Source organism: Poecile atricapillus, chromosome 18 (assembly GCF_030490865.1).
Source record: "Poecile atricapillus isolate bPoeAtr1 chromosome 18, bPoeAtr1.hap1, whole genome shotgun sequence".
Taxonomy (NCBI): domain Eukaryota; kingdom Metazoa; phylum Chordata; class Aves; order Passeriformes; family Paridae; genus Poecile; species Poecile atricapillus.
The window spans coordinates 6,519,447-6,541,210 of NC_081266.1; the positions used below are offsets into that span (position 1 = coordinate 6,519,447).

Sequence of the window (21,764 nt, forward strand, 5' to 3'; positions counted from 1 at the left end):
CCCAATTAACCTTCAGCTCTCTGGCTACAAACGAGCCAGATGTGGAAGGGCAGCAATTCCCGAGCCAGGCTTCAGGATGGCAGCACACTCAGAAACAAAGCACGGTGTCAGCTGACGCTGCTCGTAGTAGATGCAGTAAAATACACGGAACTGACCAGGCAGCTCACGGAGGAACCACAGCAAAGCCAGCACGGCCAGAGCTCTGGGCAGAGAGAGGCAGCGCTCAGCAGCACCTCGGAGGAGGTGACTGAGACAACAAAAGCGTGCGCTCCCCAAGGGCAGCCCGAACGAGGAGGGGCGGAGAGCCAGGGCCGGGAAGGGGAATGGGCAGAGCAGCAATGACCGCCCGTGCGAGGCACGGCCGAACCCCGCCCGGCCGCCGGCAGGACGCGGCCCGCGGGGCGCTGAGGCCGCGCTCCCCGAGGCCGGACCGGGGCCGCCCCGCCCCGGGCGGTGACAGCGTGCGGGGCCCGCCGGGGAGAGGCCCCGACCCACCCCCCCGGCCGCCCCCTCCCTCCGCCCGGCCACAGCCCGCGCACCCCCGGGGCGAGCCGCCCGCGGGCCCGGACCCACCTGCGCGGCGGCTGGGCGGCCGCAGCCCCGCCGGAGCCGGAGGCTGGCCAGCGCGGCGGCGGCTCCCGCAGATACCGGCGCCCGCAGGCCCCGCCCCGCCCCGGGCTCCCCCCAGCGGCCGGCGAGGCGCGTTAACCCGACCCCCCCGGCCCGAGCGCGGCCCCTCACCTGCCTGTCAGCCCGCGGGGAGGGCACGGGCGGCGCCGGCCGCGCCCGGCTCGCTGGGCTGCGCTGGGCCCCGCTGGGCTGGGCTCAGCTCGGCTCAGCTCGGCTCGGCTCGGCTCGGCTCGGCTCGGCTCGGCTCGGATCCGCTCCCGCCGCTTCTCCTCCGCCGCTCCCTCCCTCCCTCCCGCGCCCCCGGCGCGAGACACGCGCACGCCCCGCCCCCGCCGCCGCCACGCCCCGCCCCCGGCGTTACGTCACCGCCCGCGAGCGCCCCCAGGGAAGTTTGGCCGCTCTCCGGCGCCGTAGCGGCCGCTCCGGGCGGGAACTACGAACGGGAACTACGAACGGGCCGCGGCGGGGCTCAGGTACGGCGGGCAGGGCCCGGCGGGGCCTGGGAACCGGGCACAGAACCGGGGCAGAACCGGGGCAGAACCCGGCACAGAACCCGGCACAGAACCCGGCACAGAACCGGCACAGAACCCGGTACAGAAGCGGGGCCTCCCCTGCGGGCGGCGGGCCAGCGGCGCGCGCGGGGCCGGTGTTTCCTGAGGGAGCCTCGGGCAGACAGCACCTGACCCCATCAAGAATCCTTCCAAGCTGGATTTGCTATGATCTCGGGGTGTAAGGAGCCAACAGCAGCACTGGCTCCCTCAGCCCTTACTCCCAGGGAACACTAAAGTGAGAGATGGCAAACGGGTCAGGTCTGCCAGACTGCACAAGGAGTGGCACTTACTGACATGTGAATTATCACTGCTTAAATTAGCACCTCCTTGCAATGAATACGGCTTATATTGTGATTATGTTGTTTAATCATTTTACATATTACCTGTATTGTATATTTTATATATTATTATACTACTGCATTTTTTATATTATAATTATCGCTTTTATTATAATTCAGACCTCTGGCAGGCTGATATCCACTGAGGTCTCGCTAACTTGAACTTCCCTTTCAACTGCTGAAGCAGAGAGTCCTTTTTAAATTAATTTCTGTAGAATAATATAGTGCATATATGTGCATGCTATACTACCTAAGCCCTTCTGTCAAGCCAAAGGTATTCCCCCAAAAAAGAGATAGTTTATAGTTATATTGCTGGCTAAGGAGGCTACAGGATGGAAATAGACCGGTGCCTCAAGTATCCTGCCAATTTCAAGTGTAAATGATTTTCCATTTAACAATATGCAAGTGTCAACCTGGAGCAAAACAGAGCCTAAGAGCTTTAGGTTTTTCGTCCCAGCTTAATTAGTGTGTCATGTTAATAGGGTCTTGGTGGCAGAGGTGTCATCTCTGTGATCTCTGTAGGGTTTGTGCTGCACAGTTTGACAGATCTCCCACGGCGCTCACAGGGTTCAGATGCTTTCGTTTCCAGGCTGGATTAATTGCTTGCCTGGTAATTGCATTTGGGAGATCTGCAGGCTTTCTGCTCACAACTGGCCAGGTTGCTTTTCCCTGCAAGTCCCTAACCATTACTCTTGGGTTAAAAACTCTGCTGTCTCTGCCCTGCAAGGGCTGAAGTGACTCGTACATAAATGATGTGCTGATAAATCAATCTGACAGGCTTTTAGAAAGAAGTGCCCACGTAAATAATTGATGATATTTGAGTAATATTCCTGCCTGGCCTGGTGTCCAGAACAGGCTCTTTTCTTTTACTCTGCCTGCATGGATGTAAAACTCCTTGAAGAGCAGATTGTTCATTTTTGGTTTTGTGACTCTGAGGTGTTTGATACCTGGAAAAAAACCTAGCATGACAGAGTTGTTTTCTTTCAGCGCTACCCCTTGGTCACTGTTCATCGTGATGAGGATTTTTATTTTTTTATATAATATCAAAAAGGTTATTTGTGCAGGAGTACCAGTTAATCCCTTTGATGAAATATTTTTTATACACGTGAGTTAATGCAAAGGAATTGAGTAATGTGGGAAATGAAACAGGATTTAAATTTTTGGAAAGCAAATTTATTTCAAATTTAGAATTGTTTGGAATGACCTGTTTCTTAGAATGCTGTTGGTGCATTTTTAACCATCTAAACTTTTTTGGACCATTTGTAAGGCAAAAATTGCAACAGGCAATGGACTTGAAAACAGCAAACAAAATTACATAGCAAAGGAGTAATTGACACCCACCACTGCTGTTACAGAAAATGTTTGGAGGCATAACCAGGAAAATTTGAAAAACATTAAAAACTAAGCAGTCTGGGCTGGATTTGTAATTATTGGGAGAGCAGGCCCCTGAACAACTCCCAGCAGTTACACTGATGTTCAGTGAATTTGTGGCAGATGTGTAAAGGCTGCCATGGCAGGAAACAGCGAGTTTCTCATCCTGTGCTCCAAAAATACAGGCATTGGCCAGGTAGGTTTTGTTTCAGATGTTAGGTGTACCCAAAAAATCTTAAATTTTTGAAACACACCCCCACAAGTGCACTCTTACTCTTCCAAAATTGTATAAAGGAAGAGAGAGCTTTACCCTGTGCTCATTAAAATGTTTAAAAAGTGGAACCAGAATTAGTGATTTCTGTTCAGTGCAGGGAGGAGTGTGATCCTAGATGTGCCAAGAGTAAACCTAGCAGTGCCTGATAAATCGTGATCCTAGATGTGCCAAGAGCAAACCTAGCAGTGCCTGATAAATCGTGATCCTAGATGTGCCAAGAGCAAGCCTAGCAGTGCCTGATAAGTCAGAGTTCAGCTGTGCTTTTGGAGCCACAGAGATTGCAGTGGAACACGTGGGACTGGGTGGAGGTGTCCACCTGCTGTAACTGAGCAGCAATTGTCAGAGTGGTGCTTGGATGCCTTGAAAGCAAGTATGTTTCAGCTAGGGCAGGGAGCTCAAACATGCTGTTACACCTTTTTTTCTCTTGCTACAGAATGTGGCCTGAATGAGTGAGGGGCATGAAAGAGCAACTGGCAGCACCAGAGGCCAGCTGTAGTCTGCAGCAGACACCCAGTCTCCTGAGCTGCCCCTGCATTTCCATGTTTAACCCACCAGTGAGTATCTTTTCCTTCTGTTGAAGTTAGCAGAACATTACCTCGCTTTTCTCAAGTCATCAATGTTGTTTAGCTAGCCATATCAGAAATCAAAACTGGGGACTTCTATTGTGTGCAGCTTTTCCACAAGTGATTGCATCATCTCTTTTCCACTCCTTTTGAACTGTGGAGTAGCACAGGCCTGTCCTGATGAGGAACATCTGCTCCATTACACTTGAAAGAGTGTAACACACTCAGCTGTGTGTTCAAACAGCCTTTGCATAACAGGTAAATCAACTTACAAAATAGTTTGGGTTTCCCAGAGGAGAGAAAACTCCACAGAAGTATAAAACTTGTAAAGTTTTTTGGATGTTTTATCAGAGTAATACAAAGCATAGGTTAAACATGCGGCATTATCTTCAGTGCTTGCTGAATCACTTGTCGATGCCTGTGTAACTCTTTCCTCTTGCTGGCCTCAGTGGAATTGCATTTATTGGAAGAATGTTGAAGATTTTTACTCAGCAGACCAAAGCAGATTAAATTCAGGATTTTCTGAATCTGGAGTAAGATTGGTTTATTTCTTGCACAGGAATTTGTGTACACACACATTTTTCTCAGCAGTGCTCAATTTCACTACCATGCAAATAAATACCTACTTGTAGAGTGCTGTTGATAATTAGTATTTCGTATCCAATTTCCCAAAACAGAGATTGTTTTTTTCTGATTATGTACATAATCTGTTCAAATTTTGAATGACAAGATCAAAATATGGTAGTAGTAAAAGGTGTTAAGTTTCTTTACCTGTTCTAGTGTGTCAAGGCAATGTTTTGGAGCACAGTGCAGCACCTCTAGTCTTGTGTGGATTCTTTCTCAGTGACAAGAAAACTTCCTGAGAACATGACAGCTAAACTCCAAAGAATTCCTTGCAAATAAGAAATAATTGTCCCAGAGATAGTAAATTATAATTCCTAGGTGCCTTTAAACTGATAAACTGCTTGCATCATCCTGCATATTCAAATGCATACTTGAACTTGAATTTTTAGTCTTTCTGGTTTAAAAATAGGGCATTTTTTAACACTGGTTAATGAGTCAGGCAGCCTCCTACCACAGAGGGTGTCTGGGGCTCTTGGGCTCTCCAGTCAACAGTTCATTATCTACTTCAGCATTAATGTTTCATGTGAGTTAAAACGTTGTGGGGAGAGGGCAGGGCAGTGAGGAAATCATATTCCAGTGAGGAATGGAAGCACCTTGCTTTCCCTGGATCTGGCACTGAGATGGATTTATAGCTCCATTTGCAGAATTAACTTCTCTCTCCTCCCAGCTCCTACTCTAATAATTTTTGATATCGAAGTCCTGTCACTCTGAAATGCTCAGACAATTGCTTTGAGACACAGGGCTTGGCTGTGCTGCAAAACCCCCCACATTGCTCTGATGGAGGGTTTGGTTTAAACAAGGCTCTCACCTGAAGCTGCTCCTGCAGGTAAAGCCTGAAACTAAACTGGCATCCTGTGTCTCCATCACTCAAACTGGATTCACGCATCATTTGAATACAAAGCACTGACAACCAAATTTAGACTGATAATGCTGCACACCATAAAAAAACTTGAAGAACTTTATCTAAGACCAGTATTAAGCAATTTTGCATCAAAGTGGCACCCACCTACTTTGCATAAATTGGTCATAGTGTTTGTAGGCAAGTGACATTTCAGTCATTGTTTCTTCCCAAGGGCTCACAGTGATTAAGATCTGATTGAGGCAGCTTGGGGGTGTGAGTGGAGGCAACAGTATTGTTCAAATTTCAATTCCCTTGGCCACACACACTATTTATGTCTCTGTGATTGTCTCCCTCCCCATGCAATGAACTCTTTGCTGAGCAGAGGAAATAGCCTGCTTAAATCACAAGTGTTTCTCCTGGTAATGTTGCTTTCTGTTTGCTTTTTTCCAAAGCCAAACGTATTTACAAATTGCTGCTAACTTCTGATTGAAACACATTCAAGTGTGTGAACACTGTACAATTATACAAGTTTGGGACTGAAGAGGAGTAATTCTAGCCAACCAAAATTAAGGAGAATTTTAGCTACACTTGGCATAATTGCCAGTGCTCACGCTTGCCAAGGAAACAACTGGTATCCTTTTTCTGAAAATTGTTTGCCAAGCCCTCAGTAAACTTTGGATTTCTTGTTTAGAGACTGGAAAAACAACTTATTTTAAAAAGTGCCACACCTGGAATTCATTAGCAAAGGAGAGTACTAGCCAAGTGCTGTCTGACTGGCAAATCATGCTATCTGCTCAGGATTTTAGGCTTTCTCAAACTGTTTTGCTATCTCCAGCTCTCTTGTATGTCTGATTTTGTCTTGTATTTGAATTGCCTACAGAAGTCTGAGTGCTGGGCTTTCGGTTGTGCTCAGCAGTGGTGGAAGCAGAATGAAAGATTCTCTCTGTGGGTTATTTGGGAGTGCTGCTGCAGCCCCTGGCACAGCTGGATCCACAATCTCCTCAGGGCAGGGGGGAGTGGCTGTGCAGTGCTGGGAAGTGTTGGCTACTGGCTTGGAAAAGGGTGCCATCTACTGAACTCTTGGTACCACTTCTCCCAGTTCTGACAGCTCCTGTGGTTCTCAGCTCTGCACCGTTTATGTGGCACCATATAGCACCAGGCAGGGTGATTACAGATTAAACAGCAATCTAAAATAGAACTGACAACTCAGGGCACAGCTGAGTAAAGTTGTCCCCACTTTTTATCAAAGTATTAATGGATATTGAAAGTGGTGCAGGAAGACAGTGCTGAAGGATCCAAAAGAAGGAAATATTTTCTTCTTCCTTCCCTGGCATGGTACAGTGCCTTCACATTTACCTAAAAGGAAAAAACACACATTTATCATTTTTCACCTGTGTGCTATTTAGAATAAGCTTTTTGCCATGTCTTCATATGGACTGGCAATTCTGTTCTCCTCAGTGATTCATTTTCTCTCATCTCCAGGGATGCCTGAGAGCCAGGGGAAGGATGGTGAGAGCTACAGCAGCAGCAGCAGCTCCAACACTGGGGACTCTGTGGCTTCCTTTGGACAGGTCAGCTCCTTTTGCCTGAGAGGGAAATGCAAGCTGCATGCTCACACTACTGGAAATCTGCTCTGCATGTTTGTTCCTTTTAAACTTGGGTCCAGCAAGGCTGGAATCGTGCTACACCCTATTGTACTTCACATTTTTTCTCTGCAATAGTCTTGGCATGGCCCGAGTTATAATAAACTGCTCTGGATTCTTCTCAAAAGGTTTTCAAATCTTTTAAACCTTAAAAGTGGGTCTCATTTTATTCTCTCTTATTCCCAGATGGCCTGAGTCATGCTTACACATATTTTCAGCACAGGAAAAGCCAACTACTTTCAGCTATTAAAAAATAATCTTGAAAAGTTGTAAAACAGTTGGAAAAAAAGAAAACTGTCTGGATTGAACAGAATTCTCCTCTCCATGATAGGCATTTCTACACAGTTCCTGAATGTGGCACAAGCTTCTGCATTCTCCCTTTCTCCTTAGGCTTTTTGGTTACAGGCTTGCATTCTAGAGTCAGCAAAAGATAAAGCTTTCACTCTTAAGTTTAAATAGAACTAAATACAAATTAGAGTGGTTTGGCAGGAGTTGGAATTTATATGGCACACACACACTAGAAGTTTCTGTGTTCTGTTGAATTGTTAGGGCAAGCCAGTACATGTATACACAATATTTATGGTTTAAGTGGTGAAACCTCTGTTCTGTCTAACTTCAGGCTGTAAAAACACGAGCTTTTCAGTTCTCAAATCTTTAAATGTACATTTAGGTTTCACTACATTTTGGAAATTGGATTTCTACTAAGACAAACCTAAACTTACAACACTTTAGGCTTCCCATCATGCTGGTGTTCTCCAATGATGCCAGTGATGTTGGAGTTAGCCAAAGAAACTGGATAGCTCAAGAAATTCCTATTCTGCCTGCTTTCCTGAGCTGCTGTCCTCCCTGCCCTGGTGACATGTGCCAGTGGAGTACAGTTAATCTTCAGTTTTGTTGGAGTCTTTAAATACACTTTTCTTGTTACACAGACACCATGTTTTGGTTTAGAGCAGTAAAGCAGAAACTTACATGTGTGTGTGGCTAGGATTATTAATGAAAAATAATTGCTGCAGCACAGTAATTAATGCCTGTATCCATCAAGAGTAAGAGGAAAAAAGAACAGTCTCATGTGTGTAGGTGTTTCCTTGCCACATCCTTGCCTTTCCTTGCCTCGTTACATCCCAATTCCAAAACCTGGATGATGCCCAGGTTGGCAGGACTGGGCTAGAGCAGTGCTTTGGGAGAAGAGGGAAGCTGGGAGAGGGAGAGTGAGATGTGTTGCCTTGTTCTTGCCCAGTATCAGTACACAGCTGGCGAGTACCGAGCTATCCAGCACGCCCTGCGGCAGAGGCTGGGCCCAGACTACATCAGCAGCCGGCAGGCAGGAGGAGGGCAAAAGGTAGGAACAAGCATCATCTTTCAACTCCATTTTTCCCAGGAAACTAGGGTTTAAATTGGTACATTCCTTATTTTTCTGAAGTTTATTTCCCTCTAGTAGTTTACTATGCAGATATGAATGCAAAGTGAGCATGGCATAAGTTCTGGCTTTTATTGAGACACAGATTTTCCTTTTACACTTAAAAAGAGACTTGATTTTTCAGTGCTTCATCCTTTACAAATGAATATTTATCTACTTGTGCAACACTGAGCTGTTTTCCCTATTTTTTTCCCCAGAATTGGACTATATGAAACATTATACAATAGTGACTGCATTTACCATCTTCAGTGCTCACTCTGCCTTCTGTTGATCAAGTCATATTTGTTGTTATATTAATCCCCACCACATTTGCTGGAAGAGAGTGCACCTGAAGCTGCACCATCAGCCTTTTATTCACACTATCTGAACCTTGAATTTAGCTGGGTTTCCTCAGTGTAAGATGATATGTGTAATCTCTGTTAAAAGTAAATTGTGCAGAGATGTGTGCACAAGGCTATGTATTTATTTATAGATATTTATGTGTATGTGCTCTTTTCAGGTCTGTTACATTGAGGGTCACAAGGTAATCAGTCTGGCCAATGAAATGTTTGGCTTCAATGGCTGGGCTCATTCGGTCACTCAGCAGAATGTTGGTAAGGATCTTGGGGGGCAAAGAAGGCTTTGCTCCCTCTTGTTTCACTGGGAAGGAAAATTCTCTCAGATAAGGGCCAGGGTTTCCATCACAGAACCACAGAGCATGATTGGAAGGGACCCTCAGGAGCACCGATCCCAGCGCCCGGCCCTGCACAGCACCATCCCCAGAGTCCCAACACCCCAGGAGCTCTGGCAGGCTGGGGCTGTGCCCGCTGCCCTGGGGAGCTGTTCCCAAAACACCCTCTGGGGGAAAAACCTTTTCCTGATACCCCAAACCTGCCCTGGCCCAGCTCCTGCCCATCCCTCGGCTCCTGTCAGTGTCAGCACAGAGAGGAGATCAGTGCCTGCCCCTGTTCCTCTCGCAGGGAAGCTGTGAGTGCACTGAGGGCTCCCCTCGGTCTCCTCCAGCCTGAACAGACCAAGAGACCTCAGCTGCTACAACTTCATCACTTCAAAGCACCTGGGCAGAGGCAGGAGCAGCTTCCAGGTGTCTTACCAGTGAAAATGAGAGAAATTGAATAATAATGGAGCTTCTGTTTTCATTTTAGATCTGTCACAGTCGTTATTCTCAGTGTGTTTATGATTATTCTTGAGCTATTCTAATCGAGTCTGATCTCTATGGGTACACTCAGTCAAGAGTAATTACAATTAAACTATTTAACACCCAGCAGTCCTGAGCCAACTTTCATACTCACCTGTAATTTTTAGACTCTAACCAGTTCATATTCTCAGTTAATATTCCCCTAATCTTTTGGGACCCATCTTTTTCTGCAGATTTCTCTTCTAGCTAATACCCAGTACTGAGGTTTTTACAACAGAAAACTTTGGGAAAATTTTTCAACTATGACATGATGTTCAGATGATCTTAAAGCTTCAGCCTCTTCCATGTTGATAGCTGAAATAGTACCTGCCAGGGGAGTGTTGTCCTTGTTTGCAGATCTGCTGTGCTTATGCTGAGACTGGTTGTTGAAGTAGGTCAAAGCAGCATCTTAAATTACCTTCTCCCTTCTACCCCACCTTCAGAAATCTTTTCTTAACTCAGGCTGGTAGATTCTAGAAATAGAACAACTTACTTCATTGCTTTCCATCTATTCTGCACCACGGTTTTCATTCCCCCTTTTCAGTCAAGAAAGGAAGTTTGACATCCTTCAAACTTCTGCCTTTTTCAGATAATGCCATAATTAGTCATTCCTTAGAAATTCAGACATGCTGTCTGTGATAAAACCTTGTGCAAATTATTTGCAAACTGCAGACTTCTACTAGATCATAGGAAAGAAATTACTTTCATAGACAACAGCTGCTTTCTCACTACCGTTTTTATAAATTAACACTTAAAACGTCTCCTTCCAGACTTTGTCGACCTCAACAATGGCAGGTTCTATGTGGGTGTCTGTGCTTTTGTGAAAGTTCAGCTTAAGGTAAGTGTTTTTTTGTGTTGGCTCTGACTGTAGCTGAGCAGTTGCCTGAAGCTGTGAATGCGAGTCCTTGCATGGGTCAGAGCACAGTCCTCAGTACTGCCCTGCATTAGGGAACCTGCTGCTGTCCTAAACATTGACCTTGCTGTGGAACAAACAGCCAAGGGCAAGGAACCAGGCTTGGGAAAGCACAGCACCTGCGTCTATAAAATCCCCTTACACTTGAAATTGTTCTGCAGGACGGGTCATACCATGAAGATGTGGGATATGGAGTCAGTGAAGGCCTCAAGTCTAAGGCCTTATCCTTAGAAAAGGCAAGAAAGGAGGCAGTAACAGATGGACTGAAGAGAGCGCTCAAGTGAGTGAAGATCAGCACTTGTACATTTTCAGAAGCTGTGTGGGAATGCAGGGTTTTCAGTCACAGTGAGCCCCTCTTGTTCCTCAGGTGCTTTGGGAATGCTCTTGGCAACTGCATCCTGGACAAGGACTACCTGCGAGCCGTGAACAAGCTTCCCCGGCAGGTGCAGTACAGGGGCTGCAGAGCCCCCACTCCTGCACTCACAGAGTGCATCCCATTCCTGAGAGCTCCTGACACCAGCAGCCTTCCTAACAAACATCTCCCACACAAAGCAGCTCCTCAAGTGGCACCTGCCAGCTCCTGCTGTGCACCAGCTGGGCCACGAGGCTTCTAGGCAGGGATCTGCCTGCTGGCAGGAGGGAAAAGGAAAGCCTTCTGCAACTGCTGATCCATGGGCTCTCATAGCAAAGCTGCTTTCAGTCACAGTAGGACTTGCCAAACTCTGCTAGAGGCCTAGAGCTGCAAGGCAGTCCTTCAAAGAGTGTAGGAGCAGATCCAAAGGGACACCTCACCAGGTGAAGATGGCCCAGATCTCTGGTTTGCCAGAGTCTGTTAGAGGCACTGCCACAAACCTGTAAGGTGACAGAGCCAAAACATCCCATCTTTAATAAACTGGAATGGTGTACCTTCCTCAGAACTCAGAAAAGGCTGGCCTTGCCCTTTAGCACAAGCAGGAGAATGGACTGCTAGAAATAAACTCTCTCAGCAGCAGCCTTGTGGGGCTGTGAGAAGCTGTAAAACCCTGCATCGATCACCAGCACCTGTTCTCGTTTGCAGAGCAGTGTGGGGAGACCTCACCATCTGCCCTGCAGCACTGAACAATTAAACCAACACAAAGTCACAGGAATTCAATGATTAACTGACTCAATTACTGGGTACTGAAAGAGCAGGTCAGGTTTCTAACTGACTGTTCCACTTAGAGCAAACACAACAGATTTTTAACCAGTGCTTATTTCATTAACTCAATGATGGAAATTTGTGAACCTTCTCTTTTTTCTCCTCTACTCCTTTACCAGGTACCCCCTGAGTTAGACTTGGTCAGAGCTAAAATACAGGACTATGAGCCTGAAATAGAGAAAGCAAGATACAGCAGCTATGTGGACAGGCAGAACGCAGCAGGGAGACAGCACTGTGAGGTGACACCAGGCTGTAAGCCTGTCCAGACAGAGGCTGCTGTAGTGACAGCAGATCAGAAACAGCCCAACGCTCCCAGGTGAGACTGCTGGCATAAATGTGTTTTTTAAGCTGTATTAGAAATCACTGAGCCTGTTAAAACATGTAGACAGCTCTATTCCAAAGATGCCATAAAGCACTAGTTCAGTGGTTTTCCTTTACTGTTTTCTCTTAATGAATTTTTTCTTCACAAAATGTAATTGCTGAGGTCCTGTTTAACTTTGTGTTTCTGGGGGGAGGACAGAAGCACAGAGTCCCTGGCCATGGAGTGTGATGCCACTTACCAGAGGAAACTGCGCCAGAAGCGGCTGCAGCAGCAGTTCCGGGAGCAGATGGAGAGAAAGCAGCAGGTGCCAGGAGTTAGTCCCAGCAGCAAACAGGGTGAGAAGTGGCATTCAAAACTGGCACCTCCCATGAGAGCTGCTGGCAGGCACAGGTTACCCCCAGTACAGGAGCCTGGCCAGCTTCATGTGCTGTGCCACCAACACATCTTTGAGGCCAGAGGCAGGAGCATTGTCATATATTCCCTCTCTGTGTTCCAAGAGTGTCAGGAATGTCAGCTCTAAACCTGCATCACTAAATCTGCAGCTTTCCAGCCACCCTAAAGCAGCTGTTGCCAGCACCATTAACCTGCTGGGGCTGCAGCACTTGGCTGTGGTAGCTGCAGGCAAACACATGTTGCCTGAGCTGCTGATGTGTTGTCCTTGGCTCATGGGGAAGTCTGGGGCCATGTGGGAGCAGGAAGATGAAGGACAGGCTAAAAACCACATTAAAGTAGCACAGCTGCTCCTCAGATGTCAGCAGGTACAGAATGTTACTTCCCACATTCTGCTTCCAAGCCTTAGCCAGCTGTAGGACAAAGAGGGTACCTGGTGGCAGTGCTGGCTGCCATTTCAGCCTCGTGCTCTGCTAAGAAGGAGCCAAAGGGCATTTCTGTATTTCTGGTATTAATCTCTTCTTGTGTTGCCTCCCTGCAGCAGCATCTGATCCTCCCGTGAAGCTCAGCACTCCAGCAGAAGTGCAACAGGAGCTGGCAATAGAAGAGGAGTTCTTTGCAGGTCAGCCAGAGTGATGAGAAACAAAGTGTTAAAGCACTGGCATTTAAACCAGGTCAATTCAGAATACAGCATAAGGGTGAAGGCTCTGAAGAATTGGAATAACACAAGTGTGAGTGTGATTGTGACCTTAACAATACAAACTTTGTCTGAGTGGCAGGGAGATGATGTCCATCACTTTGGGGGTTGTTACAAAGTTGTGACACCTGTGTGATAAACCACGTTCCTGAGGTGACACTGCACAACACAGAACTGGGGGGTTTGGGGTGTGTCTTTTCTCAATAGAGCCATGGATATTTGGGGCACACACCGTGGTGCTGCACACACACACAAGAGATGCTTTACAGTTTAAATGTTATAGTGGTCACTGCTTGTAGGAAAAGTGTGCTGGTGTTGGAGCTGCTGCCCCTCCTGTGGCACAGTACTGTGTCATGGATCCCCTTCTTTCTTTCCAGATGATCCTGAGCTTTGGGACATCTCCTTGGAGAGCACTGACCTAAAGGTACCGGGTGCCAAAGTGTCAGAGCCCTCCTCGGCGGCACAGCAGCCCCCCGGGACACCCCGAGGGCAGCAGCAGATGAGCAGGACACCCCGCAGGGGCAGCCAGCACAGAGCTGCTGCCAGGCTGGCACAGCTGCAGCCCCCTGCTGCAGCCCCCAGCACCAGCTGTGCCCACCAGCACACCCCAGGTACTGCCACAGCTGACTGGGCTCCTGGGAGATGGGGAAAGTCCAGTGGGAGAAATTTTCCTTTCTTTTGGACCTGGCTGCAGATGCTGGGACAGGGGGCTTGCAAAACTGCTTTTTTCCATACTGCTGTCCTTTCAAGGAAGAGTTAGAAAAAGAATTGAGGAACACATTTAGAAAAGAGAAATAAAACCCCCTAAATTTCTCACTTTCTCCCTGTGTGGCAGGGTGCAGCCCACTCAGGAGAAGTCAGAGCCTGAAGAAAAGGAGGCTGGAGCCTACGTGAGGCACCCGGTGGGATCTGTGCCTCTCTCGTGGGTTACATCACAAGGCTGCAGCTGGCTTTCCAAATTGTGGCACATGGACTCTGCTGTACATTAAGGGGAAGCAACAGAGAAGAGTTTCATACAATCAGCAAGAATTTAATGTACTCTCAGGTTGTTGTGTATTTCAGATACACAATAACCTTTCTCTATAACCACGCTACCATTTGTGCTTCTGCAGCACGAGGCTTGTGGCCCTATTAGCAGTGGGCAGTACCTGTCAATTGCCTGAAGCAGGAACAGAATGAATTGTTACAAATGAGAAGCACAGAGAGCACTCCAGCACAGAGAGGAGAGATTTTCCCCAGGGCGGGGAGCGGGGGCTTGTGGCCAGGGGACAGAAGGGACGAGCTGCACCCCCAGGCCAGGGGTGAGCCTGGCTCTGGCTGCATGGGCAGGGCAGAGCCCCTCGCTCCTCCCAAGCCTCTTTCCCAACCTGTTCCATTCCCCTTCCCCAACCTGTTCCATTCCCCTTTCCCAACCTGTTCCATTCCCCTTCCCCAAGCGTTCCCCTCCTGAGCCGCTGCCAGCCCGCAGCCCCGTGCCTTTGGAACATGACTGGCAGCTGCACTGCTGTTTTTAAATAAGCTTTCAACCCCTTTCAACACAGAAATAAACACGAGTTTGAAAACAAACCCCGCTGGGAGCTGTCGGTGCCTCTCTGCCCTGCCAGCCGTCCCACCTCGTTCCTGCTGACCGGCCCCAAAGGGCAGCGCTGCACCTGCACTGCCTCCTTTGCTTTGGGACAAACAGAACCAGCCAGAGCTCCAGAGCTGCCAGCAAAGGCAGCAGCTGCTGCCAAAGGAAGGATTTGTAAGCGCTATTGGAATAGTCCGTGCAGGAGAGGGAGCAGTTCTGGGCTGGCTGGTTCTGTTCCTGTGCAGGGCACTCCTGGCACAGTCCAGGGGGGAGGCAAGCAGAATTGTGCCACAGGACTGGGAGTGAGAGTTGAACCAGGAAAATTTACACAAACTCTGGGATTAGTCCAACCCTGAAATCAGTTTCAGGCTTCAAACGGGACTTTACTCTCACGGTTTGCCTCCCTGCTCTAACTCTAAAGACATTTGGAATATTCAGCATTTATTCCTCTTCCTCCTATTCTGCCTTCATCCCTTAAGAGTCCTTTTCCCTTAAAATATCCTTTACTATCCACTTACCTCCTGGACAGAACAAAGAACAGGGATTGACTTCAGCATGGAAAGGCAGGACAAGCCCTAATTAACGGGACTAGATTAGATCTAGAAAACAGCTCCACATTTCACCGGACTTGTTTCTGGCCAATTCGGGGCTGCCTTCAGAAGAGCCGGGGAAGAGGCACATTCCACATGTTTGAGTCATGGCTGACACCACGTACCTGCCAGCAAGGGAGACCTTCCCAGTTACTGAATCCAGAGCCGCTCCAAACCTCTACAGTGAAAAAAATTCAAAAGTCTGAAACAAAAATGTAACGGCCTCGGCTTCCTCTGCTCTGGGAACAGAGCAGATACAGCTGTGCCTCCTCTGACAGTCATGCAAGGAGCCTCTCGGGATTGGGCCCTTTGAAAAGGGCAGGAAAACTTACACTGGGAGCTTTTTTATTCCCTTCGAGGCTTGCGCAGCATGACTCAGAACAGAAGCTGTTCTTAAAATGGAAAGAAATGCAGCAGCAATTGGTGTTTAGAAATACCAAACTCCTGCAGTCTGCAGTTGAGAATGATGCTGGAAGTTTCACTCCAAGGAGTGAATCCCTGGCTCTGAGGTGGCACATCCCGGGCAGGGGAGCACAGGAGAGCCGGGACAGGAGCAAGCACAGGAGCCTCCCTCCAGCTCTGCTGCCCCAGCTCAGGCACTCGGCAGCTCCCAGCGGAGCCCTTCTCCTCCCTGAGGCCTCCCCCTTCTCAAATCCATTCAGGAATTTCTCTGCAGCCAAAGGCTGTTTTGAGCAGTTAAAGTTCTCATTAAATTTGGTTTCTTGCATTTCCTGTGACAAAGGGGTAAACTGGGTACCAGTGACATCACTGCAGGATGAGGACAGAGGGGCTGGGACCTGCTGTTCCACAGCTCAACCAAAAAGTGTTTGGTTTATCTGAATGGCTTCATTCAATATTCTACAAAGGTCATGAGAGAAGGGTTCGGTGCAAAACACAACTAACTACGGCCAGGGAAGCCCAAAGTTTCAATTAATTTTATTTTTTTTATTTTTATTTTTTACAGTGTACATTGTTAAATAATGTAAAGAAAACGCTTGTAATTCAGAAACAGATTTTATGTGGAAAAAGATACTCAAAGTGTAATATTAAACAAAATAATTTAACAGTTCAGTAGCATTAGTTTATTCCTCTAGACTTCAGTTATTCATCCACAGGAGGAGAGGGAGGGAGAAAACAAAAATCAATGGTAAATAAAACCAGTTCTTGCATAACATTAAGTGAAAAAACGGCTTCAAACTCATCAGATCAAATTTAAATAACCACGTGCTGCATCCAGCTGCCCAGTTCCCCTGCCATGACCATTGCCCTCGTCTCATTACTGCCTCAGCTCTGTCCCTGCTCAGGAGCCTCCCCTGCATCCATCCCCCTTCACACAGGGGCTCCCACCCACCTGGCCTCAGCCCTGGCACTGCTGCTCTCCTGTGCCCTGGAGCCTCTCCTGTGCCCTGGAGCCTCTCCTGTCCCTCCAGAGCCTCTCCTGTGCCCTGGAGCCTCTCCTGTCCCTCCGGAGCCTCTCCTGTCCCTCTGGAGCATCTCCTGTCCCTCCGGAGCCTCTCCTGTCCCTCTGGAGCATCTCCTGTCCCTCCAGAGCCTCTCCTGTGCCCTGGAGCCTCTCTTGTCCCTCTGGAGCATCTCCTGTGCCTCCAGAGCCTCTCCTGTGCCTCCAGAGCCTCTCCTCTCCCTCCAGAGCCTCTCCTGTGCCTCCAGAGCCTCTCCTCTCCCTCCAGAGCCTCTCCTGTGCCTCCAGAGCCTCTCCTGTGCCTCTGGAGCCTCTCCTGTCCCTCCAGGGCCCCTCCTGTGCCTCTGGAGCCTCTCCTCTCCCTCCAGATCCTCTCCTGTCCCCCACAGCCTCTCCTGTCCCCCAGAACCACCCTGGCCTGGAGCTGCTCCTCTCCAGGCTGGGCCTGCCCTGCTGCCACAGAACAAGGGACAGAAGAGAAAGGATCTCACAGGTTGCTGTGTGGAAATGGAAGCCTGAGAACATCTGCAGGCACAGAAGCTCCCTAGGGAGGCCCCAGCAGGGAACAGCGCTCTGAAATTAAAGCCACCGTGGACAAGTGACATCCCTGTGACACACCGGCCTCCAGGACACCGGGAGCTGCTCCCAAGCCCCTGGAAGCTGCACCCTCACCCTCACAGCTTTCTGCAGCACTGCAAAAATACTGGCTGGAACTATTTTGACTTTGAAGAGGAAACCAGTATTTCTTAAATACAAAAAGGGAAGAATGACCAAAGCAGAAGATACAGTACAGGTACTAAGAGGTGACAAGTGACAGACAGTGACAGTCCTGGTACCAGCTTGAAATTTGTTAAGAGTGAACAAAATTGTAAATCCTCCAAGTAAGAGAGAGGAAACTTCTTGATGCCGGCTGTTTCAAGTACATCCATTGCCGGCAATGGACGTTGCACCAGGACAGTCTGTTCCTGGCTTAAATGAATTTTACCAAAAGAAAAGGTAAGAAAAGCAATCCCAGCAGACCAGCCCATGCCAACGAGCAATGGCACCTCTCCCTCGAGTCACATCCTGACCAAACATCTTCACCACTTCGCAGGTGGAGTCAAACCGCATCTCAAGTAGGGCCCAAGATACACGTTCTCCCCCTCCTCTCTCCGTTTCTGACCCAGCCCTCCTGCCTCCAGAGCCAATATTGCTTCAGTCTCGTTGTAGCTTCACCTGCCCCCCTCTGTCCCAGCCCACCTGGCCCCTGTCACCCCACACCTTCAGCTCTGCCCGCCTGGACAAGTTTCCCCACACCCAGAACTGCTCCGAGCCGCGGCCCCGGTGCCTCCCCTGCCCGCTGCTGCTCCCAGCAGGGGCTGGCCCGGGCGCTGGGCACAAACACCCTGCCCTCACCTTGCCCTCTGCCCACCTGGGCTCTGCTGGGAAGACGATGCTAAACTGCAGAAGCGAGAGAAGTCCAAGGCACTAAAATATCCAGCAAGCATACTGGGAGAACAGACAAGTATTCAAGTACATTAATTTATACAATTTTACATTCACATTTATTTATCTAATACAATGAAAATACAAAGGAAAAAGTTAAAGTGTCTCCAATAAGTATAAGGATATAGCTAGCTTTTTTTCCCATTTTTTCTTTTTAACTTTTTTAACCCTCTATATTCCACTCATTTTTAAACTACTGTTGTCCAACAACATTTATATATCACAGTGTTTCCACATCAAAACTGATGGTAAGTACATGTCCGCAGGGAACTTTTAAAATTTTTTTTTAACAATTTAACAATGCTCTAATGCTGCAGTCAAAGCTGTTAATATCTTACTTAAAGCAGTAATGACCTATCAAGCACGGGCTGCACCGCAAGTCCATTCGTGTGCCCCATCATGTTTCAGAGCCAGATACGATTGACTGGGGAGAGGGAGAGGAGGGGGATTTGGACAGCTTTCTCCTGATCTTGGTTCCTCTGCAAGAGGCGAGAAGCCTGCCAAAGCCTCATGCTAGGGTTCAGCTCTGCCTCCACACTCGTGTGGGTTCAGCCTCCAACCAGAAACATTTTACAGCAAGACCGTATGAACCGAGCCCACGGCCTCTCCCCACACGAGAGCAGCCCCCGGTGAAAAGCACCGTCCCATCACAAGGATGCTCATCACCCTCCTCCCCCTTCCCAGCGTGTGGGGAAACTCCCGCTACAGAGAGTCGACAGCAATGGTTGGAAAAGAGAAATTCATTCCCAGTCTGGCAAGCCAGCAGTTCATTGCAGCACTGGTGTGATACAGGGCCCCATCTCCCTCCCCACGTCCTGTCCCCAGGCGCAGCCAGCAGGGGCTCCGGGCCCGGCTAAGTGGTCCGCAGGTTGGAGCCTGGAGGGTTGCTGACGGACTTTTGCAAATTGCTGATGTTGAAGCTCTGCAAAGAGGCGGCAGCCACGGGCTGGAACTGGCCGAGCTGCGGCTGCGCCGAGCCCCCCGCGCCGCTCCAGGGCGGGGGGAAGGACGCTGCTGGGTAACCGTACTGCTGCGGGGGACACATGGCCTTGCTGAAGGGACCTAAAGAGGTAGCTGATGCTGCAGGGATGGGCGTAGCACCCAGGGAAGATGTCATAGAGATACAGAGCTGACCTGGTGCTGAGAATTTTCTTGCCATTCCAGGGCCCTGAAAGGCAATCCAACCAGCGACAGAAGTTACGCGAGTGGCTTTAAAAAGCACGCTCCGCCCCGGGTGCTCCCAGCAGAGGATGTGCCTCGGCCTTTAGTTTTGCCCCTCCCTTGCAGAGCAGGCAGTACATCCTCCACAGTGCTCTGGAGCTGCTGCCCCAGCCGTGCTCTGGCTGTGTTTGGAACCCCAGGGAGACAGGAGGACACCCTCAGCCACTCGCCACAAGCCCTCCCGAGCCACACTCACCTCGTAGCTGCTGTGCCCTTTGCCAACTTTCTTGCCAGAGAGGTTCATGGCGTCCCGGGCCCAGTTATCCACCAGCTTGTGCAGGTCATCCGTGAAGGTGCCCTTGCGGCTCGAGGCCATGGCCGGGGGCTGGGGCTGGGGGGCCTGGCTGTTCACTGCAGCCCCCACGGTGTTGGTGCTGCTGGTCCCTAAAACACAAACACAGCCATCAGCACCTGGCTCCACGCTCAGCTGTGCCCAGCGCATTCAGGAACTGTGGAAATGGCACACCAGGAGTTAAAATGCCATGCAGATTAATTCTGACTTTCAGTTCCAGGACACACTGAAGTGGGAACTGCAAGGACTCCTACAGGCATTTGCTCAGATTCTGAGTGTTTCACAGAGAGCTTTACTCTGCAGGAAGTGCTGCAAGTGGTCATCCTAAGAGGGGAGTGGTAGCAGCCCACAGGCCTTTGTAGAAGGAGAAGGATGTTAGATTCCAGCACTGAGTGACAGCACAGGCTCTCTCACCTACACCTTTTAATCAGTCAGTTCCACCTTGGAGGACGATGCTGAATAAGGAGCAGTAAAATCAGCATCGCCAGCTGCTCTGTAGCAATTTATCTCCACTTTGTGAAACGAAGAGAAAAATTCACCCAGTTAAAAAACCAAAGAAGCCCCAGTCAGAAACAGCAACTGTTGTTTCCAATAGCTGCCATACTCATGTTCTTGAGGACAACCAGATGGGGCTTGTCTTCATCCACCCAAACAGCCACCAGCAGCAGGGAAGGTCTGCACTGCATTAAATTCTGCTTTTTGCCTCTAAAACATATTTTTGCCACTATGTTCAGATTTCCTAAGTCAGAAGAAGAAGCATTTGAGATGCAAACTAGTAATACAGCTTCAAGAAGGCAGAGTATTCCTCAGACAAGCTCTGACAAGTTTCTCTTTTCACTGCAAGAACACAAAACCCCTTCACATAAATGCCAGGTTTCAGTTCTGCTAGAAAGCTTGCTGAACATTATGCTCTGGGGGGAACCAACCTAGAAGCTTTGTTTTGGATAGCCTTCCTGTGCCTCATAAACAAGCAACTGCACTCCAGTCTAGGCTTTTAAAAGGCAGACCTCACAGCAGGAAGCAAAGAAAGCATGGATTACCTAGGATCCTAAACTCCCAGCAGTACTGCAAAGTATCCTCATTACAGACTTGGAGGTGCCAGTTAACCACAAGGGCAGATCCAACCATCTCACCTATTCCTGAAGTTCCTCAAACATTCCTACTTGCTCCCTCAGGACACTGCACCTGGGAAATCCATGAAAAGCTGAGTTTCTGGCAGGCATTTCTGACGGGAAGCCATTTAGAGGTGGGTCACAGAAATGCCAGCAATGAACATCACGTCTCCATTGCCAAGGCCACACGACAGAGTCGCTGGCTCTTGCCTGGCAGCTCCTTCACCTGTCCCACTTTCCCTGGCCATCAGCCACATTCCACCACCACTGTATCAAAGAAAGAACTGGTTCCAAACCCCTGCAGGAATGTTTCGTACTGAGGAGTGGATTAGGAAGGTGACATACTTACTATGCAGGACAAATAAATAAAGTGTTACTGCCTCGAGTAGTGCTGAGGAGGGGAGGAACGGATCCATCCCACAGTTCCAGCTCAAGCACAGCCGTGGCTCCCGGGCTGGTGGCCACAGGAGCTGTTAGTGGGGGCACACACATGCCAGAACACACCAAGAGGGAAGAGAGAGGCTCCCTGAGCAGGGAGTGAGGCTGCAGCACCGATGGGGAGGAGCAGGAACACTCTGGGTGGTGCAGGGAAAGTCTGCTGTGATGGAACAAGAACTTAAAGCATGCATCACGTGGAGAGGGCTCTGGAGACAAGCGTTTCATAAGAGCAATGATGTGAAAGGTGAGAATAAATACAAATGAGGCAAAAGCAAGGAAGAGGTACTTGGGGAGGGGGAACACTGCCAAAACCAGCAATAATCACATTCCACCATGAGGGTTCATGCAGGAATTGACACACTTGCTCTCGTCCTCTTCAGGATGGCCAGCATCCACTTGTGTTATTTCACATTTCCACTTTAATCACTAAGTACTCTGGATCCTGCACCTACACTGGAGAGCTTCCTCAGGCTAGGGAAGGGGGAGAGTCCATCAAGGCATTAACTACAGCACATTCAGCTGAAGAGATCACTTAGGAAAGTTTAAGAGTTTTCCAAAGAACTAGACTGGTTCAGGGTGACAAAGGCTGCCAGAGCTTTGTCTCCCAAAGTGACTCTGTCCAGGAGCTCCCACCTCGGGTCTCAGCTGTACCAGCCCACAGCATCTGAGCTGAGCTCTCACGAAATGTCCATTTGAAACTGACTCGTCAGG

The 21,764-nt window shown here is 49.0% G+C and overlaps 4 protein-coding genes across 24 annotated transcripts in view; 2 read left to right on the forward strand and 2 right to left on the reverse strand.

Moving 5' to 3' along the window:
- The window catches only part of ERC1 (ELKS/RAB6-interacting/CAST family member 1), a 281,610-nt gene extending 280,679 nt beyond the window's left edge, over positions 1-931 (reverse strand). For 7 of the 9 annotated variants that reach the window (XM_058853111.1, XM_058853110.1, XM_058853109.1 and 4 more), the window contains exon 1: positions 742-930. The gene's annotated coding sequence lies outside the window, so the exon portion shown is untranslated. Of the gene's footprint in view, positions 1-573; positions 674-741 lie in introns of those variants that run through there. The other 2 variants (XM_058853112.1, XM_058853108.1) reach the window with 2 other exon arrangements.
- On the forward strand, positions 66-14,110 carry RAD52 (RAD52 homolog, DNA repair protein). Its single transcript, XM_058853117.1, has 13 exons — positions 66-243; positions 3,598-3,718; positions 6,675-6,763; positions 8,073-8,174; positions 8,752-8,845; positions 10,197-10,264; positions 10,501-10,619; positions 10,707-10,782; positions 11,636-11,832; positions 12,037-12,173; positions 12,770-12,850; positions 13,303-13,536; positions 13,761-14,110. Exons 3-13 carry the CDS (start codon positions 6,677-6,679, stop codon positions 13,817-13,819), a joined length of 1,254 nt encoding a protein of 417 aa, XP_058709100.1. The 5' UTR covers positions 66-243; positions 3,598-3,718; positions 6,675-6,676; the 3' UTR covers positions 13,820-14,110.
- Positions 339-1,313, forward strand: LOC131586055 (proline-rich protein HaeIII subfamily 1-like). The gene has a single exon (XM_058852794.1). It carries the CDS (start codon positions 339-341, stop codon positions 1,311-1,313), a length of 975 nt encoding a protein of 324 aa, XP_058708777.1.
- Positions 14,111-18,022: 3,912 nt separating the features above from the next.
- The window catches only part of WNK1 (WNK lysine deficient protein kinase 1), a 96,394-nt gene continuing 92,652 nt past the window's right edge, over positions 18,023-21,764 (reverse strand). For all 13 annotated transcript variants that reach the window (XM_058853008.1, XM_058853006.1, XM_058853010.1 and 10 more), the window contains 2 exons: positions 19,408-19,595; positions 18,023-19,158 (listed from right to left, as the gene is read on the reverse strand). In XM_058853008.1, coding sequence (XP_058708991.1) covers positions 18,844-19,158; positions 19,408-19,595 — 503 coding nt within the window. In that variant the 3' untranslated portion in view covers positions 18,023-18,843. The remainder of the gene's footprint in view (positions 19,159-19,407; positions 19,596-21,764) is intronic.

Coding starts and splice junctions, on each gene's coding strand:
- LOC131586055 (XM_058852794.1), top strand. CDS start 339: ATGACCGCCCGTGCGAGGCACGGCCGAACCCCGCCCGGCCGCCGGCAG.
- RAD52 (XM_058853117.1), top strand. CDS start 6,677: ATGCCTGAGAGCCAGGGGAAGGATGGTGAGAGCTACAGCAGCAGCAGC. Junction 8,846..10,196: donor GGTCACTCAGCAGAATGTTG/GTAAGGATCTTG, acceptor GTCTCCTTCCAG/ACTTTGTCGACCTCAACAAT. Junction 12,174..12,769: donor TAGTCCCAGCAGCAAACAGG/GTGAGAAGTGGC, acceptor GCCTCCCTGCAG/CAGCATCTGATCCTCCCGTG.